General features: G+C 44.7%; 1 protein-coding gene across 4 annotated transcripts; it reads left to right on the plus strand.

Annotated features, from left to right (window-relative positions):
* Window positions 1-1,485: 1,485 nt before the first annotated feature.
* ACBD7 (acyl-CoA binding domain containing 7) lies at window positions 1,486-27,808 on the plus strand. Of its 4 annotated transcripts, none has more exons than XM_058681836.1 (4): window positions 1,486-1,920; window positions 26,675-26,792; window positions 26,935-26,997; window positions 27,078-27,808. In XM_058681836.1, the coding sequence occupies exons 1-4, from the start codon at window positions 1,861-1,863 to the stop codon at window positions 27,149-27,151; spliced, it is 315 nt and encodes a 104-aa protein (XP_058537819.1). In that variant the 5' UTR covers window positions 1,486-1,860; the 3' UTR covers window positions 27,152-27,808. The 4 variants fall into 4 exon arrangements, with proteins under 4 accessions (XP_058537819.1, XP_058537820.1, XP_058537822.1 ...); XM_058681837.1 differs by lacking the exon at window positions 1,486-1,920 and adding an exon at window positions 17,482-17,586; XM_058681839.1 differs by lacking the exon at window positions 1,486-1,920 and adding an exon at window positions 17,852-17,935.

Genomic DNA, 27,808 nt, shown 5'->3' on the forward strand with positions numbered 1-27,808 from the left:
AGGCACACTATTCCCTCTGCCTGCCTCAATACTCTCCCACCTTCAGCCCCACCACCACCGTTCTTTCTTCCGGTATTTCTGGATTACCCACAATGCACGGAGCCATAAAGTACCAAGTAAAAACCATTCCTGGCCTCACTAGGCTTAGAGTCCATGAAAAAGACGTATCAGCAGGTAATAAAACAAGACGTGCACACTGAGGTCTGGAAACTGCAGGATAGTAAGCACGCGGCAGAAGCCTGACTTAATTGAGGGGGTCAGCAAGGAAGTCCTGGAGAAAGTGACCTTTTTAACCCTACATCTGAAGAGTGCCTGCCAAAGGGAGTATGAAGCCGAAAGGGTATCGCAGGGAACACATTCACGGAAGTGAAGTAAGTTCAAGGTCTCTGGGGCAGAGATGCTCGAAACGGTGAGGTTATTAGCAAAGGCAGACAAAGACCACAGGGTGAAAGTCCTTGCAAGCCTTGTAATGAGAAGCAACCGTAACGTTTAAAGCAGAAGAGTGGAGTGATTAGAAAGGCAATGCAGAAAGATCTTCGTGGATTCCCGGCCTGGTGGCGTCCTCTGCCAGGAGTGGAAGGCGCAAAGAGGTTCCCAGAGAGTCGCCGCGGAGGGAAAGGCACAGAAATACATCCTGGCTCAAACAGTTAAGAGATAGAATCTACTCGGTTTAGTGTCATCAACTGGGAGTGGAGCAGAGGAAGGCCTCAGAAATGCCTACCGGACCCGGTAGCAGAGGGGAGGACAGCCTCAGTTCCCGGGGGCTGCATTCCTGTCCGAGAGTCACCCCTTCCCCGTATTTAGTACCCTCGTTCCTCACTACTTACCATACCGAACTGTAGTTACCTTGTGGTCCGTCCCCGCTTCTAGGCAGCGGAGCACTGAAGGACCAGGGTGGACTATGTCTTACGATTTCTCGTACCTACAGACACTTAACTCCAGGAGGACAGAGGGGAGTAAACCGAGGGCCGGAGGCAGGAAAGTACGCGGGTCCGGACGAGGGGGGGTGCGGCCCAGGAGACGGGGTTCCCGGGGAAGACCTGGGGAGTTCGCAAGCCCACCGTCCCGAGGCCTCCGCCCTCCGCGGCGTCCCGGGCTCGATCCCACCCGGCGCGCCCCTCCCGTCCTCAGCGACCGCCTGGTCCGACTTCCACTAACGACCGCGACCCCACCGCGCCCACGTGCGCCGCGACACGCGTGCGCAGAGCCCTCGCCCTACCCGGCTCCGCCTTCCGAACGCTCAGAGAGCTTCCCATCTCGTCATCCCGCCTTGACACTCACCGGGGAGAGAGTCTGCCCACAGCGTCGCGTGGCAGAAACTTGCAAAAAGCCTGAGTTTGGCTGGGAGCGAGGTTGGGAGGCTCAGGACCGCGTCCTATCGCGTCAGTGCGCAGGCGCAATGTCTGTCTCGCGAGACATCACGGTTGCCGTGGTAACCCGCCGCTCACCGTCTCCGAGGCTAGGTCTGGGGGCTCTTCAACTGTAGTTGCGAGAGGGCTGGTTTTTCACTCGTCGCCCACGCCCTTCTAATCCAGTTTCTACCTTTCAGCGCCTGGCGGTGTTGGCTCTGTCTCTTTTCCCGCTTTTCTGTATTTGGCTTGCCTAAGGGGACGCAAAACCCTGGTCCTTGTCCCAGTGCCCCCATCTCCGTCGCATCCCCAGTACCAGGAAAATCAAGATAAACGGTGGATCAGGGGTGGTTTGCGATTAAAAAAAAAAAGTGCTTACAGGCAACAATGTAGGCAATCATGAGCCCCCTGAAAGGAGAGAGTAAAGAAGACTTTGCGTTCTGCGACAGCGGCTCAGAAAAGTCCTCCAAATGTCCGCCGTAGCAACTCCGAACAGTGGAAACTAACGGTTATGAATGAAGTCGCTAGGAAGGCACGGAAAACCGCAAAACAGCTGAAGGACGTTTGCAAGGTCAGGCCTCTGAACCTGTTGATTTAGCTGTGGCAAGAACTTAGAAGAAAGTAGGTTGCTTCTGACTTAAAGAGCCTGCTCCCTCCCCACCCCATTCCTTTCTCTTTTCCAGCCCAATTTAGCGCCCCTCCCCCACTTTACTTTTCCTCTCTCCATTTTTCTCAAAAAATTTCCGTCCTCAATCTCTTCACTGCTCGTTTTGTTTTCCATTTTTTGGATCTATTTCCTGTATTTTCAGTTTTTGTCACCTACATAGCGCCCAACTGGCGATAAAGTAAACAAAACAAAAAACTGTGTTCCCTTGGGTCAAAAATTATTGCAGGTTACACAGGGTTAAAGTACAGTTTGATTTTTTTTTTTAAATCACAATTGAAAAGATTAAAAAGAATGAAGTTACAATGAGTTTGAGTGTAACAACAGGCTTTTGTTTCATAAGATGAATCTTATTGGTTCGTGATGAACTACCAACATTCAGTTTTAAAGTAGTCTTAGATCTCTGGCTTTTAAGCTGTAAGAGAAATGCAGACGCACATACCTAATTGCAATGCTAGAGTGATGGGAAGGAAATGTGCATAAATTTTTTGTCCCAAGGTTCCAGACTGTGTAGTTAGATTTGTAGCATCTTCTCAGTTTGCATTCCCTCTGTGAGTATTACCTACCATTTACACCCCATGGCTCTGGAGCCAGTCTGCCTGGATTGAAATCCTAACTCCATCCCTGGCCAAGTATCTGACTCCTAAAGCAAGCGAATTAACCCTCTCCATGAAGTGATAAAAATAGTACCTGTTGTGCTTATTAGAAGAGATCATCTCTGTAAGATGATTAGCACAGTGGCACAGAAAAAGTGCTGGATAAGTGTAACTGTGATAAATCTAGGGACAATCTGAATTAAGAGTTAATAAAAATTAACAGTAGCCTCTATGATTTTAGTGCATGTGTTTTATTTTGAGACTGCCAATATAATTGCCACAAGAATTTTGCTAAAATGAATAACCACACTTCAAAGAAGTTGGATCACACAAACATTGCAAGAAAAAAACCAAACACTTCTCCCGTGACCCAATTACTTCAAAACACATTTCCTTTCAATGTTCCTTTCTGATTTGTTTCACATCTGTGCATGTATTTAAATTGTGAAATAATACAGATTAAATTTTGTATTCTGATTTTCTTTCCATATAACTTTTTTAAATGTTTCTCACATAGTCTTCAAATTATCACTTTAACTCATGTGGTGTATATGTATATATATGTACATATGTATATAGAACCTTTTTTAAAATGTTTATTTTTGAGAGAAAGAGAGAGAGAGAGAGAGAGAGATACAGAGTGTGAGTGGAGGAGAGGCAGACAGGGAGGGAGACACAGAATCCAAAGCAGGCTCCAGGCTCTGAGCTGTCAGCATAGAGCCGGTCAAGGAGCTTGAACCCATAAACTGTGAGATCATGACCTGAGCTGAAGTCAGGTGCTTAAGGGACTGAGGCATCCAGGCGCCCCTGTATATATAACCTTGTAATGACAGCTATTACAGTTATTTTGCCCTGTAAAGCCTCAGTTTGGTCTTTGAATAATGAAGTTTACTTTTTACATTAATTTCAGAATTGGACTATTGGTAGATTTATATGCTTGTCATGATATAAGAGTGGTTTAAGGGCCTTGATGATAAGTCATGTCATTAGCTATCTGTAGATACAACCTAAACGTGAGACATTTCAAGCCGTTAAGCGATCTCTAAGCAACAGCATGGTGACGTGCCACACATCCATAGATAAGGCCAGTAAGGAGGAAAAGAATCTAATTGGATATAGGCCATTTATTATACTTCTGAGACCGCAAAAGCAAGATCAGCATGATTATCAGTTCCCTGCCTCCCTAGGCCCACGGGACATCCCTAGTCCCAGAGATCACTAACCATAGGTGTCATGAGTGATGGGGTCACTGCATTGACAAGCCAGCTTTAAACTTCAGCTGAGCAGTTTCATAGACTTACACAGAAACCTGCAGCTATATATACCCTAAGGTGGCGAGCAGAGAGGGCAGGGGGCAAGGTGAAAAGCATTAGTCTCCACTAAAACTAGGGAAATGGAAGAGAAACACCTTTTTTAAAAATTTTTTTAATGTTTATTTTTGAGAGAGAGGGTGGGGGAGGGGCAGAGAGAGAGGGAGACAGAGTCCGAAGCAGGCTCCAGGCTCTGAGCTGTCAGCACAGACCCTGATGCAGGGCTCAAACTCACGATCCATGAGATCATGACCTGAACTGAAGTCATACATTTAACCAGCGGAGCCACCCAGGCGCCCCAAAGAGAAACACCTTTGTGGGAATCTTCCACAAGATAGGGACCCTCGCTGCAGAAGGGTTCTCAGGCATTCTGCCTCTGCAGTCAAGCCTTGCCTACATGGCTAGATGGAGACATGCAAGGTTGTCAGGGGGCCTTGGAGCAGAGCTGTCCTATTCAAAAAGAGATATTTGAAAGATCTTAAATGGTCAAAGAGCTGTCTGGGATGTTCTTTTTTTTTTTTTTTTTTTTTTTTAATAGATTCTATTTATTAGAGTTTTGTTTTATTTTTTGAGGTTTTCTTTTTTTTTTTTTTTAAAGTAACCTCTGCACCCAATGTGGAGCTCAAACTCACAACCCCAAGATCTAGAGTCACACGCTCCACTGACTGAGCCAGCCAGGTACCCTTGTTTTGTTTTCTTTTTAAGGGCAGAGGCCTAATGTGATAGGAATCTAGGCTTTAGATTTTCCATAGGTCCTAAAGAGCCAGCACCAGTAATTTTGGAAATAAAGTGTCTGTATGATACAAAATAAGCTACAGGTAACTATTCACAATGTACCATAGATATACATAAACATAAACCTGTAATTTTAGACTTTTTTAAAGTAGACATTTATACTGGGGTGCCTGGGTGGCTCAGTGGTTAAGCGTCTGACTTCAGCTCAGGTCATGATCTCATGGTTCGTGAGTTCGAGCCCCACGTTGGGCTCTGTGCTGACAGCTGGGAGCCCGGAGCCTGCTTCAGATTCTGTGTCTCCCTCTCTCTCTGTGTCTCAGCTGGGCTGGGTGCTAAAAGGCCTCACAGAGAGGTGCCGGTTCAACCAAGACCTGGAGGAAGTGGAGGACTGAGCCGGAGAAGAGTGGGGGAAGGTTAAGGCCCTGAGGCAGGAGTGTGCTTGACCTGTTAGAACGGGGAAAGAGACCCAAGCAGCAGGGGGAGACCTGGGAAGGAAGGTGAGAATGACAGGAGAGGAGAGAAGTGGCTCTAGGCTTGTAGCCCACACTAAAGATAATTCTTACCCTGAAGGCTTCCTGGAGGAGGAGGTGCGAGTCTTGAAAGAGGGCCTGGCCAGTTAAGAAGATGGGGAAGAGCATTCCAGACAGTGGGGTGGTAGCTAGCTATGGGCCTGGATAGCTGGGGGTGGGATGTGCATGTGAGGAAGGAGAGCAGTGAAAGATGAGGTCGAACAGGTCAGTAGGACCTGAATAATCCTGGACCACCACATACACTATGCAGAGGCTACTCTAAAAGGAGAGTTAGCGGGCGCCTGAGTGGCTCAGTTGGGTGAGCATCCGACTTTGGCTCAGGTCATAATCTTGCGCCTCTGTCCCCCTCTCTCTCTGCCCCTCCCCTGCTTACGTGCTCTCTCTCAAAAAATAAAAAACATTTTAAAATATGATAAAAATAAATAAAAGAGTTACCGTTTTGCTTCAGACAATAGATCTCAGCCCTGCTGTGTCACTCCTGGTGCTTGCACCCCACAGCCTTTTTAACATAATCTCTGGTGGCAGGAATCAGGCATTAGGTTTGTGTCTGTGGTTTGTCTTCCAGATTAAATGCTCAGCCACAATTAAGAAGTGCTCATCTTGATAAAAACTACGCAAAGTGACCTAAAGAGTCATTGCAATCCCTATCAAAATCCCAATGGGCGTTTTTGTTGCATTTAAAAAAATCCTAGGGGCGCCTGAGTGGCTCAGTCTGTTAAGCATCTGACTTCAGCTCAGGTCACTATCTCATGGTTCATCAGTTTGAGTCCCGCGTTGGGCTCTGTGCTTACAGCTCAGAGCCTGGAGCCTGCTTTGGATTCTGTGTCTCCCTCTCTCTCTGCCTCTCCCCTGCTCATGCTCTCTCTCTCTCGAAAATAAATAAACATTAAAAAAAATTTTTTTTAAATCCTAAAATTCATATCAGATCTCACAGAACCCCTGAACAGCCAAAGCAGTCTTGGGAAATGAAGAACAAAATTGGAGGGCTCACACTTTCAGATATTAACAACTAACTACAAATCTACAGTAATGAAAACAGTGTGGTGTTGGTATAAAGACAGACTTCTACATCAATGGAACAGAGAGCCCAGAAATAAACTCTCACATAAATGGTCAATTAACTTTTGACAAGGAGGCCGAGACCCTTTAATGGGGAAAGAGCTGTTTTTTCAACAAACGGTGCTGGGAAAACTGGATATCCACATGCATATGAATGAAGTTGGACCCTTACTTATACCTCATGAAAAATTAAACTCAAAGTGGATCAAAGATCCAAACTTATGAGCCAAAACCATAAAACATAGGGGAAAATCTTTGTGACATTGCATTTGGCAGTGATATTTTGTATCTGACAACAAAAGCACAGGCAACAAAAGAAAAAAATAGATCAATTGGTTCTTCATCAGAATTAACGTTGTGCATTGAAAGACACCATCAAGAGAGTGAAAAGCCACAGGGGAAGATATTTTTACAAATTATATCTGATAAGGGACTAATATTCAGAATATATAAAGAACAACAACTCAATCACAAAAAACAAAGCAAAAACAAACAAACAAAAAACCATGGGGCCCCCGGCTTGCTCAGTTGGTAGAGCATGCAACTCTTGATCTTGGGGTTGTGAGTTAGTCTCCCAAAAAGCCAACTCAAAAATGGGCAAAGGACTTGAAAAAGACATTTCTCCAAGGAAGATATACTAATGTCCGATAAGCACATAAAAAGATGCTCAACATCCTTAATCATTAGGGTAATGCAAATCAAAACCATGATGAGATACCACTTCACATCCATGAGGGTGGCTATTATTAAAGCAACAGAGGGGCACTTGGTTGGCTCTGTCAGTTAGGGATCCAACTTTGGCTCAAGTCATGATCTCATGGTTCATGGGTTCAAGTCCCATTTTGGGCTCTGTGCAGACAGCTCAGAGCTTGGACCCTCCTTTGGATTCTGTGTCTCCGTCTCTCTCTGCCCCTGCCTGGCTTGCACTCTGTCTTTCTCTCAAGAAATAAAATAAAATAAACATTAAAAAAAAAAAAGCAGAAAATAACCAGTGTTGGTGAGGGATACTGTGAAATCAGAACACTACTACATCACCAGTTGGAATGTAAAATGATGCAGCTGCTGTGGAATACAGTTTGTCAATTCCTCTAAAAGTTAAAACGTAGAATGATGATATAACCCAGCAATTCCACTCCTACGATATACCCAAAAGAATTGAAAGCAGGGACTGAACAGATACTAGTATGACAATGGCCATAGTTGCTTTATCCACAAGAGCCAAAAGGTAGAAGAAACAATTTAGATGTCCATCAACAAATGAGTGAATGTCATATTTACATACAATGGAACATTATTCAGCCATAAAAAGGAATAAAATACTGACACCTGTACAACATGGACGAACTTGAAAAACATTATGCTAAGTGAAATAAGCCAGTTGCAAAAGGACAAACATTGTGCAATTATGCTGTATAAAGTCCCCAGACTAGGCAAATTCATAGATTAAAAGGTAGAAGAGAGGTTACCAAGGCTGGGGGGAAGGGGAGGAGAAGGTGTTTAATGGGCACAGAGTTTCTATTTAGGAGGATGAAAAAATATTGGAAATACTAGCGATGGTTACACAGCATTATGAATGTACTTAATACCACTCTACATACTATTTTTTCACTCATTTTCTTTACTATTCCTTTTTTTATCTCATTTTCATTTTTTTCTTTACTTTTTCTCATTTCTTCCTTTTAATTTTTTTCTCATCTTTTCCTTTTATTTAGTTTGCTAGTGTTCAGTTTTGTTTATTTGTATGCTCATCTAGCATTGTGTTTTGATTCCATTACAAAGATCAGCTGATCAGGTGGACTCTGGAATTTTCTTTTGAGGTGACGTGGGCCAAGCTTCTCACCAACTTCTCCCAATTTTAAGTTGGCCTTGGGATACCTTGACTCCAAAGTCAACAGTAAGTCCAACATGCCCCTGGGCCTCTCTGCTGTCTCTGCTGATGAGGATCCATATGGCCAGCCACCAGCCCTCAAGACCATCATCAAGGGTTAACTTGGCCAAGCTGAAGTTGGCTCGATGCATCCTGCCTTAGGAAAGAGGTGGTCATTAAAATCATTGACAAGACTTAGCAGAACTCCTCCAAACGCAAGAGACTATCCTGTGAATAAGAATCAGGAAGGCTGTGAGCCATCCCAAAACAATTATTTGAAGTGATCCAGACTCTGCCTTGTCCTGGAATACTCTAGTGAAAGAGAGGAACTTGAGTTCCTACTGGCTCACGGCAGTCTGCAAGAAAAGAAGGCCACAGGCAAATTCCATCAGATAATGTCTGTGGGGTATGGTCACCAGGAGTGTGTTGTCCGTAGATTTAAAGGCATGTTCTTGGATGCTGACATGGTAAGTTTGAAGACTTTGGCTTCAGTCACAATTCACCTTTGGCAAAAAGTTGGGTGCCTCCTTTGGCAACCCCCTCTCCATGCTGTCCCAGAACTCCTCCAGGGTCAGATAAGATGGAACCGTGGTGGGTGTGTGGAATCTGAGGGTGTTCTGTAGACACTGGTCAGCGGACCCCTGCCTCCAAGGAGTACTCAGTGGAATATACCATATCCCCTTTTACATATGCGGGAAATGTGAAAAACTGCTCAAGAAATCTCTCATTGTCAGTCTCAGCAAGAGAGCACTTTAGAGCCCAAGATCTATGGATGAATACAGGTCATGGAGACGAATAAAAAACCCTTATGTGGAGCCACTCCCTGACTACAAGGAAGCCTGGTTGAGTTGATCGTGCCCGGAGTCACACAGGGAAGAGATCAAGACTCGCTGATGGGCCGTAAGCACAAGGAAGCAATGACCTCCTGTTTGCTCCTGAGTTACTAGGGAGCCGAGCTGGAGGGCCATGTCGTGGCCCAGAAACCCCAGGCTTCGGCTGAGCTAACCAACAGCAGCATGCTTTTCTCGTCTCACCAGGTACAGCGTGGAGTCTGCAACACGGAGCGAGGTAGCCGTGAGCTGGCTGTTCTCACCTCTGATTCCTGCTCTAAGAGCGCTCAGCAGAGTAACACAGAACATGGGTCACCTGACAATGGTCAGGTGTCAGGGTAGAAGTTCCACCAGTCCCCCACCATGCCTGGAGAGGAAGAGACCACCCTCACCTTCAGAAGCAGTGGCCCCTCCACCAGCACAAATCAACTTCTGAATTCCCTGCTTTGGAAGGAGGCTGGCCTCGGCCAGGCCTCCATGCAGAAGGGCAGAGACAGCCTCACCCTGCCAGAGTCTGGGGCCTCCACAGCCTGTGCTCCCCTCCACACTCCACCTCTGCACCCCAGTCTCCCAACAAGGCCGCACCCGCAGGGACCCAAGTGCCACGGCCCAGTCAGGCCTCAGGGCTGTGCCCCCCAGACCTCTCAGGTGCCCCAGCCCAGCACAGACTCCCAATTGTGTCCCTTTGGCCACTTCTTCTGTCCACACATCAGAAGCAGTGGCAAAGCCACAGAGGGAACCAATTTCCTCCGGGGTGTGGCCGAAGGAAACCCGATCTACCTTGGCAACTTCCCACAGATGAGCCATTCCCGAGGCAGGGGGCGGCAGGGGACCACTGAGAACTTCTTCAGCCGGTTCAGGTTCAAATTAATACTGAGACATCTGTGTTTCAGGTTTGCCAGAAGGAACCTGAAAGCAAACACTGATAGCAAACACTGAGACACTCAGACCTCACAGACTGAGAGCAGGAACAGTGATAAAGGAGAACTGTGGGGAGGCCAAGCAGTGCTCATTACACTTGACATGGGGTAGAAAGAACGTGAACTTCATGCAGCCCAGTGAGAAGGTGCAGGAGACCGGCCAGGGGCTGCACACAAAGAGTGGCCAGTAGGAGCCGAGGAAGAAGTTTGCCCCGCTGTGTTTGCAGCGTACTCCAGCCAAGGGGATTTTGCACAGTGGATAGAAGGGTCCACGCGGTCACAGCCATCTCTCAGTGGAGTTCCACTTAAGTGGACAGCAGCACCTCTGCGGCATTCAAAAGCATCGCTTCCAAAACCACGGCAGCTTAACCTTTAAAAGGCTGCCAGGAGCCTCCAGGGAGACAAGGGGCGGGGCGGCCACCGGCACCCCTACCTGGGCAAGACTGCGGAGGCCCTGTGGCCTTCTTTGTGCCGGAGCCGCCAAAGCTCTGCAGCGCTTGGCCCGCGGTTCTCGTGTGCTCATGGGGGAGGCCAGTTGGTGTTTCCACAGGGCAGTTTGGCAAGGCGTCAGAACCCTTAATGGGTTCTTCTGGGAAAAATCTCCCGGGTGACTTTCACGAGGGCCTCAATAGCATTAGCGCGAAGTCTGCTGCCAAAAATAGTTTGGAGTTTATCATAAGAAAACTCGGCTGCCCCTGATATATGCACGCTTAACGCCGCTTGTGTTTTCGGATGCTCATTCTGGCTGCGAGCTGGGGGATGGGTGGGGTAAGCATTAGACTCCCTTGTGCTTGGACAGTGGCTTTAACCTCAGGGACTGGAAGTGAAGGAGGCAGCAAGCAGAAAATCAGCCTGAGTGTCATTGGCTGCTGTGCGACCTTCTCTCATTTGTAATTTTCTTCATTCTACACAATTTATTCCAGAACGCAGAGACAGGAGGATGCTTTCCCAGCTCGTTTTTATGTGCCGGCATAATGCTGATACAGGAAAAAACAAAACAAAATAAAACAAGACAGTATGAGGAAGGGAAGTTACAAAATAAAGATGGATGAAAAATCCCTCAAAATATAACTCACAGTCCAGTCATGTATTTAAAAAAAGAGAAACAGGGGCGCCTGGGTGGCGCAGTCGGTTAAGCGTCCGACTTCAGCCAGGTCACGATCTCGCGGTCCGTGAGTTCGAGCCCCGCGTCAGGCTCTGGGCTGATGGCTCAGAGCCTGGAGCCTGTTTCCGCTTCTGTGCCTCCCTCTCTCTCTGCCCCTCCCCCGTTCATGCTCTGTCTCTCTCTGTCCCAAAAATAAATAAAAAACGTTGAAAAAAAAAAAAATAAAAAAAAAAAATAAAAATAAAAAAAGAGAAACATTTCATCAAGTTCAAAATTAATAAGGAATGCAAGGTTGGTTTAACAATCAAAAATCAATTCATGTAAGCTCTCTTGAAAAGATTAAAGGGGAAATATATGATCATCCCAATCCCAACAGAGACATTAAAAAAAGCTTTTGATGAAATTCTACATCCATTTATGAAAACAAGTTTTGCCAAACTACAAATAGGAAGAAACCTCCTTAACCTACTAAAACATGTATATCCGTCAAAATAAGCCAGCTGCAGCGAACATATCACATTTGATGGTGAAACACTGAACACATTACCTTTAAGGAACCATATACTATTCCTAGCCATTATTATACTCAGGTCCTGGCTAGTGCAGAAAGGCAAGGAAAAGAGAGATTTGAGGAATGCAAAGGACTAAGTAAAACTATCATCATTCATAGACTATTGTTTGATAAATAGAAAACCCCAAATCATTTACTGAAAAGTAATTAAAACTTAAGAGATCTATCAAGGCTGCTGGATAAAGAGTCAATAGACAACAATCAATTCCCTTTCTCTGTACCAGTTACAAAAGGATGAACAATGCAAATTGTTTAAAGGCTCCATCTATAACGTAATAAAAAAATTATAAAGATACTTAGAAATAAATCCCCTTAAGGGGCTCCTGGGTGTCTCAGTCAGTTAGGCATCAGACTCTTGATCTCAGCACAGGTATTGATCTCAGGATGGTGTGTTCAAGCCCCGAGTTGGGCTCTGTGCTGGGCATGAAGCCTACTTAAAAAAAAACTAAAAACATATAAGATGTGTGAGACCTTTAATGGAGAAAATTGGAAAACTCTCTGAAACCATTACAGAAAAATAATTGAAAAAGATATGAGTCATGAATAGTGAAACTGTCACAAAAATATCTGCTTCTCCTCCCCCACCCAACTGATGTAGCTTTTCAATGCAATTCTAAGAAAAATTCAAGAATTTTCTTTTGTGGAACATGACTCATGGATGTTAGAGTTTAGAGGGAGGAGCAAAGTGCCAGAACAACGCTTTGTGAAGATGAAAAAATAGGTAGGATTTAATGATTAAGACAGTTTGACATGAGTGGAGGGATAAACAAAGGGAGAGTCCAAAAAACGATTATATAATTGCACCTTGTGTTTTCTTTTTTTATTTTATTTTATTTAAAAAATTTTTTAATGTTTTTATTTATTTTTGAGAGAGAGAGAGAGACAGAGTGTGAGCGGGGGAGACACAGAATTGGAAGCAGGCTCCAGGCTCCGAGCTGTCAGCACAGAGCCCAATGCCGGATCCGAACTCACAAACCATGAGATCATGACCTGAGTCAAATTTGGATGCTTAACGGACTGAGCCACCCAGGTGCGCCACACCTGGTGTTTTCTTAAACACACTCTAATCAGCCTTTGTCCCCCACCACTGCACTGAAACTTCTCTCTCCAGGTTGTCAGTGATCTTGACAATGACCGAGATCCAATCGATAACTCTCAGTCCTCCTCCGCCCTGACATGCTTTCTCACTTGATGTGCTTTCTGGACACCGCATTCTCTTGGTTTTTCTCTTACTCAATGACCACTTCTTCTCTGTCTCCTACACTCATTCTTCCTCTCCTTTCCAAGCTCTTAATGTTGCGATTTTCCATGGCTTAGTCTTCAATCCTCTTTCTTCATCTATATACACTCAGTTTCTAGAGTCACCCAGTCTGAGAGTTCTAAATACTATTTCTCTGTTCATGAGTACCACATTAATGTACCCTGCCCAAACTAGACTTGATATCCAACTGCCTATTTGACATCTCACTTGGATGTCTGATATCTCAAAACTCACATGTCCAGAACTAAACTTCTGATCTTTGCTCCCCACCAAACCTACTCCACCAGTGGCCTCCCAGTGACTCAGGCCGACACTCTTGGAATTATTCCAACTCCTCTCTTTCCTTCACATCCCATGTAGAATCTTTGAGGGACTACTGTTGACTTTACCTTCAAAATATATCCAGAATCTGAGATACTTCTCACTACTACCACCTGAGTTTGAGACACCCTGTAAGTTCTTCCCTGGATTATAATTATGGTAAAGATTCTGCTTCCAACCTTGTTTCCCTGCAATCTATTTTCAACACAGCAACAAGAGTGATCCCTTTAAAAAGTAGTGGTATCTTGGCAGATCGCACTCAAAACTCTTCAATGGTTCTGTTTCACTCCCATTTAACCCCAAATGCCTAGGGGCGCCTGGGTGGCGCAGTCGGTTAAGCGTCCGACTTCAGCCAGGTCACGATCTCGCGGTCCGTGAGTTCGAGCCCCGCGTCAGGCTCTGGGCCGATGGCTCGGAGCCTGGAGCCTGTTTCCGATTCTGTGTCTCCCTCTCTCTCTGCCCCTCCCCCGTTCATGCTCTGTCTCTCTCTGTCCCAAAAATAAATAAAAAATGTTGAAAAAAAAAATTAAAAAAAAAAAAAAAAACAAATGCCTTTGTGCAAGGTCTTGTCCAGTTTCCATCTTCTGTTCCCTGGCCTCTTCTGCTCCTCTGCTCTGGCCACACTGGCTCCTTGGTGTTCTTCACACCTGCCAGGGAAGCTCTCTCTTGAGGGTCTCTGTATTGGATGCAGCTCTTAGGGGGTCTTCCTGATCAGCTCTTTCACCTCCTTCAAGCTTTTGCTCAAATGCCATCTTCTCAAAGAGACCTTCCCTGTGTCCCCTACTTACCATTGCAGGTTACCTCTTCCACCCCACATACCCACGACTGCCCATCTCAGCAATCAGAAAGAATGAAACCTTGCCATCTGCAACAAGGCAGATGCTGAGTGAAGTAAGGCAGTCAGAGGAAGAGAAGTATCATATGATTTCACTCATATGTGGAATTTGAGAAACAAAACAGATGAACATAGGGGAAGGGAAGGAAAAATAAGATAAACACAGGGAGGGAGGCAAAGCATAAGGGACTCTTAAATACAGAGAACAAACTGAGGGTTGCTGGAGGGGCTTGGGGTGGGGGGTTGGGCTACATGGGGGATGGGCATCAAGGAGGGCATTTGTTGGGATGAGCACTGGGTGTTATATGTAAGTGATAAATCACTAAATTCTACTCCTGACATCATTATTACATTCTATGTTAATTAACTTGGATTCAAATTAAAAAAAAAAGACTTGCCATCTCTTTTGCTCTTTTTAAAAATTGCACTTATCAGGGCATCTGGGTGGCTGAGTTGGTTGAACGTTCGACTCTTTATTTCAGCTCAGGTCATGATCTCCTGGTTCCTGAGATCGAGCCCCATGTCGGGCTCTGTGCTGAGAGCACTGAGCCTGCTTGGGATTTTGTCTCTCCCTCTTATGCTCTCGCTCTCTCACTCTCAAAAATAAATAAATAAACTTAAAAAAATTTTTTTAATTGCACTTATAATCTAAAATCTTTTAATAGACTATAGAATTCACTTATTATATATGGTATTGTCTGCAATGCCCTACCAGAATGTAATGCAAGGATGGGGATTCTTGTTTGTTCTGTTGACTAATGTCTTTCAAGAACCTAAAACAGTGCCTTGCTCATAGTGGGCACTCAGTAACTATTTGAATGAATGAATGAGGAAGATAGGATATAATGGAATCAAGGGAGTCACAAAGGTAAGGATAATGTTCTATTTATTTTAAAAAAATCTTTAATGTCCACTTATTTATTTTGAGAGAGAGAGGGCATGAGCGGGGAGGGGCAGAGAGAGAGAGGGAGAGATAGAGAATCCCACACAGGCTCTGCACTGCCAGCGCAGAGCCTGGAGTAGGGCTCTAACTCATGAGCTGTGAGATCATGCCTGAGCCGAAGTCAATTTAACCAACTGAGCCACCCAGGCACCCTGGTAATGTTCTATTTCTTAAACTGGTGGTAGTTTCATAAATGTGCCCTTTATTTTTAAAATTTTACATATATATGAGTGTATGAATGTATATTGATCTGTAATCAATATTTAACAATATAGTAAAAAAAAAAAAAAAAAAAGAACTTGATTGTCCAAATTGATTCACTTCCTAAGGGCTCCAGAAAGCTGGGTTTTCACTGTACCTAGTATATTATTATCACTGGACAGAGACATCAATATATCCATTGTCTTTTCTTTCTTTTTGTTCCTTGGAACAAGGCACCGTGGCTCTAGCCTCTGGTCAGAGGAGGGCAACTCAAGAGAACATGCTTTGAAAAGAGTTCTTAACATTAGATAATAAAACAGCACAGTGTACCTTCCCTTTCCCCTTTTCCTGATTTTTTAAAAATGTTTATTTTTGAGAGAGAGACAGAGACAGAGATAGAGCGCAAATGGGGGAGGGGCAGAGGGAGAAGGAGACACAGAATCCCAAGCAGGCTCAGCCTGGGAGCTGTCAGCACAGAGCCCCACGCAGGGCTCGAACCCACGAACCTCAAGATCATGACCCAGAGGAGTCAGAGGCCCTTCTTTTCCTGATTTCTTATAATGACTATAATGCCCAAATGTCTCAGCTACAGGTTCACACGGATACTGGCCCTCACCCTGTATTTCCCTACTGGAACACTTGAGGGCTTCCCCAGCTGAGAAAGCACTCACTGTCCTGAAGCTGCCTTTTGCCTTTGTACCCCACAGTGCATGTCCCATCACCTGGAAATTTAAAAACTAAAAACCAAAAAAAAGCCTGGCCAGTGCGTTTTGTTAACATTAGCTTTTTGTCTTTTACTTGGAAATTCATTGATTACACCATGAAAAAATTTTCAAGGAGAAAATTTAAAAACCAAGGGATTTACACGAAAAAGACAAGCAAATATTTTTTTAAATGTAGTTTTATGCAAAAACAAGCTAAAATGAAAAAAAAAACCAAGCTAAAATGTTTTAGGGCCTATCTTTCCCATCTCTTGAATGGTTATATGTTGTATTGTTAGACGTTTCAAGTCAGTAACTTTCTAAATCCTGAATTTGTCAGTTTTTCGGGGCACCTGGCTCCATGAAAGTTTTTTTTTTTTTAATACTGTTTATTATTATTTTTTAATGTTTATTTGAGACAGAAAGAGACAGAGCATGAACGGGGGAGGGTCAGAGAGAGGGAGACACAGAATCAGAAGCAGGCTCCAGGCTCTGAGCCATCAGCCCAGAGCCCCATGCGGGGCTTGAACTCACCGACCGCGAGATCGTGACCTGAGTTGAAGTCGGACGCTTAACCGACTGAGCCACCCAGGCGCCCAATACTGTTTATTTTTGAGAGAGATAGAGTGCTAGCAGGGAAGTGGCAGAGAGAGGGAGACACAGAATCCAAAGCAGGCTCCAGGCTCCAAGCTTCAGCACAGAGCCGGATCCGGGGCTTGAACTCACGAACAGTGAGATCATGACCTGATCTGAAGTTGGACACCCAACCAACTGAGTCATCCACGAAAGTTTCTTTTAAATGAAGAGTTGGAGGTAGTGGTGGGCGGGGGAGGTGGGGTACCTGGGGCTCCGTGGGTTAAGCCTCTGACTCTTAATTTCAGCTCAGGTCATTATCTCACGGTTTGTGGGACAGAGCGCCTCCCGCCCCGCTTGGAGCATGGAGTCAGGTTGGGATTCTTTCTCTCCCCCTCTGTCCCTTCCCCACTTGTGCTCTGTCTCAAAAATAAACATTTAAAAATATATAAAAACATAAATGAAGAGTGGAAAATTAACTCCTCATATCACCAGAAAATGCTGTTCCAGTTCTTTGAACAATTAATCCAATGTGAATCACAACATCATTCTGTGTATCTGTAGAGCTGCGGTGACACTGGATTTGTTCCCCTGGCGAAAGGGCTCAAATTGAATACGCACGTAGTTTTGTGCCTTTGCCCTGAGAACTAGTTAGGGTGGTTGCAGCACGTGTTCAGAACGTATTTTTGCTTTTTAAAGAGAAGACGCCTTTTTCATTGCCGATGAACTGCACCTAGAGATGGGAGAGGAGACGTGAGAGGTCTCAATATACTGCCTACAGTCCAAGTTTCTCGGTTTACGAGGGGGCGGAGGTATACATATATACACAAAAAGGAATCCCCGCTGATTTCCGTGCCCTGCAGAGACCTCTCTGGATTTCCTGAAAACGGTCTCTTGAGAAAGAATTGGGGAGCGAGCCAAGAGCGGAGAGGAACTCATTTAAATTCCCAGCTCTTTCCCTTTCCAGTTCCAAGCTGCACCCTCGCTCGCAACTAACTACCCTTGCGAGAGGCTGGAGAGCCGGCGGCTGCCTCCTACACGGCAGGTGCGGCTCACAGCTCAGCCCCGCCCCCAGAACCAATGGCCAATGGGAACCATCCAATGGGAGCTGGCGGGCGGAGGCGCGCCGCTATTTAAGGAGTCGCGGGGCGGGGTCTGGGTGAGTGTGCGTCGGGAGTGGGGCTGCGGTTGGGTTTTGTGACCATGTCTCTGCAGGTAAGTCTCTGCAGGTAAGCCGTGAAGGAGGGTTTGCCCCCCCCCCACCCCCCCGAGGGAATCGCTGCAGTGGCGCGTGTGGCAAGCGTGACGCTCCTGGCCGGCGGGCCGCTCGGACCTGGAACTTGGGACAGTAGCTGCCTGCAGTCCTCTTGCCCCCGTTTCCTCCCCTTCCCTCATCCCCGCTCCCGCCCGCCCCGAATTGTCCTTTGTGACCCCGAGGACACTCCCACCTGCTTCGCGAGCGTCCACTTAGGACAGTGGGGACCGCACCGGTGCCATCTATGGATGGCGAGCCGGGGCTCCCTATGGCAACGCTTGTGAACCCCGGGGATTGGTTAAACGCCAAGTAGGCTCACGTTCCCAGGAGGGCAGACACCGAGTTGCTCCAGGAGGACCAGGCGGCCCTGCCCCTCCAGTTCTTCCCATCTGAGAAATGGAGGCGAGGGCGGCTGGGGTCCCACCCGCACCGCCTCGCTCCTTGGTACAGCCAGGGGCCTCTCTCAGGCAAAAGTTGTTTTGGGCAGCAGAGAGCTGTAAAACTACAGTAAAAAATACTGTTTTGCTGATATGCGAAAAAAGTAAATGTTCAGGGTGGGAACTTTGGGGAAAGAGAACAAATGTAAATAAAGGCCATCAGGAGTTCCTTCACCCAGGTGACAACCACTGCTAACACGATGGATTCGTTTCTAGTATGTGTGAAAAATGTGTATGTGTATATATATGCCTGTACGTGCTTGCACATACAGGTGCATGTATACATAGATACATATGCATGGTATAAGTGTGCATATACACACACTGATTCGATTATACTCTTATGTGTATACAGTTTTGTTCCTGTACCTGTCACTGTATTATGAGCCCCCTTCCAAGCCCCTGTCCGTCCTTCGGGTGCTGACCCCTCGGGCTTGGGCTAAGCGCCATGTCCTCTGGGAAGGCTTCTTCCACGCCCGCTGACACTCTGTCCTCTGTGTCCCCAGAGTGCCTGCAGCTCCTCCACTATAGCAAGTATCACGTGGTCACTGTTGACTTGCTCATCTCCCACTGGAGCCCGAGCTCCTTGGGCGCCGGCTGCCCTGTTTCGTCCCCATGTGCCTGGCAAAGGCCTGGAGCATCATAGGTGTTCAGTACGTGCATTAAGTAGTATGATCCAAGTGATGAGCTCTGGCTGGGCAGAGTCAACAGAATGAAATCAAGAATATGTGCTTTCTTTTTTTTTTCAACGTTTTTTTGTTTTTTTTTAATTTATTTTTGGGACAGACAGAGACAGAGCATGAACGGGGGAGGGGCAGAGAGAGAGGGAGACACAGAATCAGAAACAGGCTCCAGGCTCCGAGCCATCAGCCCAGAGCCTGACGCGGGGCTCGAACTCACGGACCGCGAGATCGTGACCTGGCTGAAGTCGGACGCTTAACCGACTGCGCCACCCAGGCGCCCCTAGAATATGTGCTTTCTTAATGGCATTTAATCTTAACACCTTCCCCCTGAGGTTAATAGTATCATTGTGGGGGGGGGGGGGTGGTGGAGTCTGAATCACAAGAACTTTGTTGCTAGCATAGAGTCCCATGGCATTGTCTCTCAAAGCTAGAATTCAAACCCAAGATCCTGATGTGAGACCAGTGCTCTTCCCACTTGAGCTCCTCATGGTTGCACCGGGAAGGGCCCCATAGAGAGGGTACATGGGAGCCACACCATGGAGCAGGAATGTATCAAGTTGTGGCACCACAAAATGGCACGCTGGATGGAAAGAATGACCTTGGTCCCTGCTCTGGAATGGGCTTCTCTACCCTGGAAGGGAGAAGAAAGGGGGATCCTTGAAGTTGTGTGTGAAACTGTGTCAGGGGCTGACCTCTTGTAAAGAGGGCCAAGCGTTTCATTAGGTTATCAAATGGTTCCATGTTCCCCCACATTATGAGGAACGCTTTTCCAGAAGTTCTTTCCTGGAAGGCAGGGACCTAGCATGGTTGTTGAGAATCCTTAGAATTCTCCTCAAGGCTTGGCTTGCCAAGGGGAATTGGGTTTCTGTCACTGGGAGAGGGTATAAGACCTTACAGCAAGTAAATCTGGAGGCAAAGATCCCTATGCCTCTGAATAGCCCTGTCCGGCCCTCAGGAAGCCGTGGGCACTTATGGAGCATTTTCATTTTGTCCTGATTATAGACACAAGAGGGGCACACTATAGAACATTTGGAGAGTATAGAAAGTGGTAAAACACCAGAAAACTTACCAATAATCAGAGGCAATTACTGTTTGCATATTTTAGTATACTTCTTGCTGGTCTTTATTTTTTCTACATGGCTTACAAAGCTGAGTGTATAAAGACAATTTGGTATTATTTGTTAAATCAACATATTTTTCATTGTGAATAAGTTTTCTCTAGAATTAGGTTGTTTTTTTTCCCACAAAGAGACTTAAAATAATAATGGTAGCCTTTGTTAAACACTCACCATGTCCCAGGCACTATTTAAAATATTTTATATGTGTTGGGACGCCTAAGTGACTCAGTTGGTTAAGCGTCCAACTCTTGACTTTCTCTCAGGTCATGATCTCATGGTTCGTGAGTTTGAGCCCCACGTCGGTTCTGCACTGACAGTGTGTGGCCTACTTGGGATTCTCTCTCTCCTCTCCACAAACCCCCCCACCCCAAATAAATAAATAAACTTAAATAACTATTTTACATGTGTTAACCTGATTAATCTTGCCAACAACCTTGTGGATAGGTGGTATTATTGTCCCATATTCTGGCTGAGAAAACAGACACAGGTTAAATAACTTCCAAGGACACATAGCTCTTAAGAGATGAAGCTGAGATTCTAATTGGGGCAGTCTGGCTCTGGAGCCAGTGTTTTGTTTTTGTTTTTGTTTTTGTTTTTGTTTTTTGAGAGAGAGAGTGCAAATGAGCAGTAGAGGGAGAGAGAATCCTAAGCAGGCCCTGTGTTCAGCACAGAGCCCGATGTGGGGCCTGATCTCATGACCCTGAGATCATGACCTGAGCCAAAATCGAGAGTCAGGTACTCAACTGACTGAGCCAGCCAGGCACCCCTAAAGCCTGTGTTCTTAACCATGACATTGTTTAAAGCAGTTGGCAACTTCCTAGAAAGAAACTCAGAAAGAGAAGGCAGGGTGTATGACCCTTGTCACATGCACCCATGCTTCTTAGACCCTTGTAGGGATTAACTAGGAGGCTGGGCCATTTTCCAGGTTATTTAGGTTGGAGAACCCAGTCTCTCTGATTTACAAGTGATTTTTGTTCATGACAAAACAACTGTCCTAGTTGTGCTACTGTTCTGTCTTTGGCGCTGGAGGAAACTTTATCCAGCACCTCTGCTGAGATCACTGAGGTTCTGACATTACATTGGGGCTATCCACTTTCTGTACTGGGACTTTGGATATTTGGATCAAAGGCAGCTCTGCATTGGAGAAAGAAAATGGGGGTGGGGGTGGAATGCCTTCTTGAGCTTTTCTTGTTTGATACCCAGGCCGGTGACATTTCCTGCTTATCCCTGATTTATTTTTTTAACGTTTATTTATTTTTGAGACAGGGGGAGACAGAGCATGAACAGGGGAGGGTCAGAGAGAGGGAGACACAGAATCTGAAACAGGCTCCAGGCTCTGAGCTGTCAGCACAGAGCCCGACACGGGGCTAGAACTCAAGGACTGTGAGATCATGACCCGAGCCGAAGTCGGCTGCTCAACCGACTGAGCCACCCAGGCGCCCCTGCTTATCCCTGATTTAAATAACACAAGGTAAAATAATGTTTATTTATTTTTTTTAAAGAATAGAAAAATTCTATTAAGGAAAATAGTTACCAAAGCCCTTTTTAGAGAAATAAAGAGGTTATAAGACAAGGAATAAAGCTAAGAGCACATAGGGGCCTCCTGGCTGGCTCAGTCTGTGGTGTGGGCAGCTCTCGATCTCAGGGTCATGGGTTCAAGTCCCACACTGGGGGCAGAGATTACTTAAGTAAAATATAAAACAAAATCTTTTTTAAAATACGGGGAGCCCATAGACATTCCTCTGTGCAGAATATGTCAACGGGGAGCTGCCGGCCAGCCTGACGATCTTTGGGAGTTGGGCAAAGAGGAACTAGGTGGTGAAAGCTCTAGACAAAGACTGGTTGGTAGCAAAGCTATTGCAAACGGCAAAGGGTGGATTTAGGAAGGAGAGGGGGAAGTGTCCATGAGGGGGATCAACAAAGCTGCACTAAGTGTAATGTTGTTTTGTTTGTTTGTTTGTTTTTTTAAACATTTATTTATTTTTGAGACAGAGACAGAGCATGAATGGGGAAGGGTCAGGGAGAGGGAGACACAGAATCTGAAACAGGCTCCAGGCTCTGAGCGGTCAGCACAGAGCCCGACGCGGGGCTCCAACTCACGGACCGCGAGATCATGACCTGAGCCAAAGTCGGACGCTTAACCGACTGAGCCACCCAGGCGCCCCTGTAATGTTGTTTTTAAAAAGTTATATTTGTATGCTTTAAACTTACAAGAAATGTGGGTTGAAATTTCTCTTGATAGATTTTTTTTTGCCACCTTTTGACCACATTCATCCATTTCCCCCACCCTTCATCCCCACCTGTGGTAACTGCCAATCTGTCCTCCTTTCCCCTAAGTTTAGTGACCTTAGATTCCACATACAAGTGAGGTCCTTTAGTATTTGTTGGTCTCTGTCTGACTTCACCTCACATAATGCCCTCAGGGCCCATCCTTGTTGCTGCTCATGGCAGGATCTCCTTCCCTTTTATGGCTGAATGATATTCCAGGATGTGTGTGTATGTGTCTGTATAATATTTTCCTTATCCATTCATCCATCATTGTGATGAGGGACCATAAGGCAAGCTGAGGGTCAAGCACAAGCTAGCACAACCCACACCCCCTTGCCACCCCAGGTGGGATATGTGTGACATTCCTCAGACACTCCTGGCTGCCCAAGAACAAAGGAAAGGACAGACAATAAATGGTTAGACTGATAGAGTCTCCCTCAATTTACAAATATCTTAGTAGTAATATCACAAGAAAAAGGCAATCTTATCAGTAGCCTAAAGTCCAGGAACTGCCTACTTTCCTAATGTTAATGCTTTGCTAGAGGGAAACACAACCTTAGCTTGACAATAGCTAGGCCTCCAGTAATCTATGAGTCTTCTTTAGCATCTGGAAATCCCTTTGCTGCCAGCTCAGAGCCTGGAGCCTGCTTCTGGATTCTGTGTCTCCCTCTTTCTCTGCCCCTCCCCTGTTCGCACTTGTCTGCCTCTCGAAAAAAAATAAACATTAAAAAAAAAAACAAAAACACTTCCTCTTGACTTTACCTCCCCCATCTCCATAGTGTATAACCAGTCACTGTTCACAACCCCAGTGCTGCTCTTTCTGCCCACAGGTCCTGTCCCCGTGCTTTAATAATAATCACCCTTTTGCACCTCTTCAAGAATTCTTTCTCTGCCATTGGTTCTGAACCCCCTCCATCACCCCAAAACCTCATTGATAGGGCACTCAACTTGTACTTTCCAAGTCTTGACTCTTGTTAAAAACAAAAACCAAAACCACTGGGCGTGACCGTGGGGGTGCCAGCATCGCTGTGAGACGGGCTTTGCTTCCGCCCAGAGGTAGAATTACTGGATCACGTGGGAGCTGGATTTTTAATTTGTTGTTTTCCACTGTGGCTGCACCAGTTTATGTTCCCAGCCATAGCGCGGGAGGGTTCCCTTTTCTCCAAGGTCTCACCAACACTTATTTCTTGTCTTTTGATTTTAACCATCCTAATAAGAGTGAGGTCATATCTCATAGTGGCTTTGATGTGCATTTCCTGGTGATGAGTGATGTTGAGCACCTTTCCATGTGTCTGTTGGCCATCTCTATGTCTTATTTATTTTTTCTTAATTTATAAAGGATTTATTGGATTTTCTCAGAAAAATTCTCTGAACTACATAACTAAGTTCTACACACACAAGCTCTCATTCTTCATTTAGCCTTGATTTTCTTAGTTTTCATGTTTCTGATCATCTGCCATCTTTTTTTTGTTATTATCTCCATTTTATTTATTTATTTTTAACTTATTTATTTAAATTCAAGTTAAGGGGCGCCTGGATGGCGCAGTCGGTTAAGCGTCCGACTTCAGCCAGGTCACGATCTCGCAGTCCGTGAGTTCGAGCCCCGCGTCAGGCTCTGGGCCGACGGCTCGGAGCCTGGAGCCTGTTTCCGATGCTGTGTCTCCCTCTCTCTCTGCCCCTCCCCCGTTCATGCTCTGTCTCTCTCTGTCCCAAAAATAAATAAAAAACGTTGAAAAAAAAATTTTAAAAATAATAAATTCAAGTTAATTAACATAATTTTTTTCATCCACTGTCTTTTAAGCCATTTGGCATTTTGTTTTTTCCACTTGGCATTTTGTTTTTTCTGCGTTCCCCAAGCATTATTCAGCAACTGGGCTGCAGCCCTTCTCACTGGTAACCTCTTCTTTTCAAGAGACAGGCACTTATTTACAATAGTTCTGTTGGTTCTGGGACCATATGAAGAATTCTGTCTAAAGGCTTTCCCTGCTTGTTGTCTTGAATCTCTCAGATCCTGCTCTTTCAGCCTTAGAGCAAGTAGCTTTCATTCCAGACTGTACTTTTTATACTTTCTCTTCAGCTTTCTTGGAATCGTTTCTTTTTTTGTATTTTTTGTTTTTCTTCTGCAAATGAGCTTCTTTCAACTTTCCTGATGACTTCTTTATGTTGTCTGGCCAGCTGTAGTTAACTTGTCTAGAATGTTATCTGGGAGGGGTTTTCTTTTTCTTTTTCTTTTTGCTTTCCTCTGAAGCCCTTTATCAATAAGTGCGCACCACCGACGCCCCATCTGAAGCCCAACCACCGCTCCTCTTCTCAGCCTTCCCCAAAAGGGAGCTCCACTTGCTACCCTGCTGCTGGGCTGCGCCTCCTTCTCCTCCCCCAGGGGGTGCTCCGCTTCCCCTACCATCCCACCCCCCAGCCCCAGGTGATGCCCTGCCTCTCGGTCCTCCCCCAGAGGGTGCTCTGTGCTCCACCTCCTACGCTGGGCGGGCTGGCTCTCCACCCACATCACTAGTGACGAGGTGCGAGAGGATCTGTGCAGCGTCGGACCCTCTCCATTTGCCTTCCTTTCCCATTTTGTTTAATTGATTTTTTTAAAGCTATCGAGTGGTATGAGTTCTTTATATTTTTTAAATATTAAGCACTTTTTATTTTATTTCATTTTTGCATTGTTTATTTTTAAATTTTTTTTCAATATATGAAATTTATTGTCAAATTGGTTTCCATACAACATCCAGTGCTCATCCCAAAAGGTGCCCTCCTCAATACCCATCACCCACCCTCCCCTCTCTCCCACCCCCCATCAACCCTCAGTTTGTTCTCAGTTTTTAAGAGTCTCTTATGCTTTGGCTCTCTCCCACTCTAACCTCTTTTTTTTTTCCTTCCCCTCCCCCATGGGTTTCTGTTAAGTTTCTCAGGATCCACATAAGAGTGAAAACATATGGTATCTGTCTTTCTCTGTATGGCTTATTTCACTTAGCATCACACTCTCCAGTTCCATCCACGTTGCTACAAAGGGCCAGATTTCGTTCTTTCTCTACTCCATTGTGTATATAAACCACAATTTCTTTATCCATTCATCAGTTGATGGACATTTAGGCTCTTTCCATCATTTGGCTATTGTGGAGAGTGCTGCTATAAACATTGGGGTACAAGTGCCCCTATGCGTCAGTACTCCTGTATCCCTTGGGTAAATTCCTAGCAGTGCTACTACTGGGTCATAGGGTAGGTCTATTTTTAATTTTTTGAGGAACCTCCACATTGTTTTCCAGAGTGGCTGTACCAATTTGCATTCCCACCAACAGTATTAAGCACTTTTTAAAGATACATGATTTGCAAATATTTTTTCCCATTCCATAGGTTGCCTTTTCATTTTGTTGATGCTTTTCTTTACCTTGTAGAAACTTTTCAGTGTGATGGAGTCTCATGTCTTTATTTTTGTTTTAGTTGCCCTTGCTTCTGGTGTCAGATCCAATCATTGCCGAGACCAGTGTCTGCCCCCTATATTTTCTATCTAGGAGTTTTATGGTCTAAACCAAAGGTCTTACTTGACCTTACTTTAAATCCACTTTGGGTTGTGCATAGTGTCAGATAGTGGTCCAGTTTCATTCTTCTGTATGTGGCAGTCAAGTGGTCCCAGCACCATTTGGTGAGGAGAGTGACCTTTCCCCCATTCTACATTCTTGGCTCTTTGTCAAAAATTAATTGACCATATATGCATGCTTTTATTTCTGGGCTCTCTGTTCTGTTTCATTGATCTGTTTGTTTTTAGGCCAGTACCATACTGTTTTGATTACTGTAGCTTTGTAATATACAGTAGTTGCAAGTCAGGAAGTGTGATGACTCCAGCTTTGTTTTTCTTTCTCAAGGTTGCTTTGACTGTTCTATACAAACTTTAAGGTTGTTTTTTTTCTATGTAAACTGTGCCATTAGAATGTTGATAGGGATTGGCTTCGACAAATCTGTAGATTGCTTTAGGTGGTAGGGACATTTAAACAAAATTATTTCTTCCAATTCATGAGTATAGAATAGCTTTCCATTTATTTGTGTCTTCTTCAGTTTTTAGAATTTTCAGTATTAAGAATTTTTAGTATTGGGGCGCCTGGGTGGCTCAGTCAGTTAGGCATCCAACTTTGGCACAGGTCATGACCTCAGGGTTTGTGAGTTCGAGCTCCACATTGGGCTCTGAGCTGACAACTTGGAGGCTGGAGCCTGCTTCAGATTTTGTGTCTCTCTCTGTCCGTTCCCTGATTATGCATGCACTCTCTCTCTCTCTCAAAAATAAATAAATAAACATTTAAAAAAAGAATGCTCATAATTAAGAATTTTATATAGTTGTCCCTATCTTATCTGTTTATCAGGTACCAGGAGGGGTATCTGTAAACCATAGTTCTGGTGGAGCCAGACTGCAATGGTTCCAATTCTGTTTGAAAGCTTCCTCTTTCCTTTTGACTTCCCGGTGTTTGGTGGTAAATGCCCCCAAGATAGATGGGCCTGCCGAAAGTTAGTGAATGCACCATGCACCTTTTTTTCCTTTTGTTCTAGGCTGATTTTGATAGGATCGCCGAAGATGTGAAGAAGATGAAAACAAGGCCAAATGACGGAGAACTGAAAGAACTCTATGGGCTCTACAAACAATCTGTAGTTGGCGACATTAATATTGGTATTTCATATATATGTATATGTATGTTAATATTTTTTAAATAATATATTTAAAAATAATGATAAGTTTCATTTGAACAATGTTTGTTAGAAGTATAGAGTAAAACATAACCTTGAAAATGTATCTGTCCTTCTTTTGGCAGAGTGTCCAGGAATATTAGATTTAAAAGGCAAGGCTAAATGGGAAGCATGGAACCTCCAAAAAGGTTGTTAATTCTTTAATAAGTGAAATAAAGTTTCTTAATTGCCCGATACATCAGTGAGATCATCTGTTTTGTCTTTCTAGGATTATCGAAGGAAGATGCCATGAGTGCATACATTGCTAAAGCAAAAGAGCTGATAGAAAAATACGGAATTTAAAATTCAGCTATGAGAAAGTTTTTCTTTTGAAACCTTCATAATGGTATCATGACCTAACATCTGGATAAGAAATGCACTGTTAACTCTACGTGTCGTGAATATTTTTGCCATTAACATGAATTGTAATCCTTAAGTAGTGGTACACTGAAACTGTATTATATAATGAAATTTTACTTGCCTAAACCAGATGATTGTAAAAGTTCTTTTAAAAGAATTTTTTTGCCCTGGTAGTATGTGCACAAAAACATTAACAATTTTTTTTTTTTTTGGCTTACCAGTTTTTCTACAGAGAGTTAACATTATTGGTGTATAATCAAAACAGTTTATTAAGAACGAGTAACAAGGTTTTTCCTTTGTTGCACCGTGTAGCTTTGGGATTCTCACTGACCTGGGGCCTTTGTTAACCATAGACATCTGTGGTTCTTGTCCTTACTCTGTAATTCTTTACTAGGTGACTGAGGCAAATTATGTAACCTCGCTAATCAGCCTCCTCTATAGAGTACGGGGAAAATCAGTCTCACAGTGTTGTAAAAACTGAATGAGGAAACTGTAATTATCATACTTTAGTTTAAAGCACACGTTATGAAAAGCCTAACAACAAATAAGCTAAAAATTTTAAAAAGAAACTTATGAGTCGATGACTATTCAAAGAAAGAA

Source organism: Neofelis nebulosa, chromosome 8, assembly GCF_028018385.1.
Source record: "Neofelis nebulosa isolate mNeoNeb1 chromosome 8, mNeoNeb1.pri, whole genome shotgun sequence".
Taxonomy (NCBI): domain Eukaryota; kingdom Metazoa; phylum Chordata; class Mammalia; order Carnivora; family Felidae; genus Neofelis; species Neofelis nebulosa.

Coding starts and splice junctions, on each gene's coding strand:
- ACBD7 (XM_058681836.1), top strand. CDS start 1,861: ATGAATGAAGTCGCTAGGAAGGCACGGAAAACCGCAAAACAGCTGAAG. Junction 1,921..26,674: donor AGCTGAAGGACGTTTGCAAG/GTCAGGCCTCTG, acceptor CTTTTGTTCTAG/GCTGATTTTGATAGGATCGC. Junction 26,793..26,934: donor AGTTGGCGACATTAATATTG/GTATTTCATATA, acceptor TTCTTTTGGCAG/AGTGTCCAGGAATATTAGAT.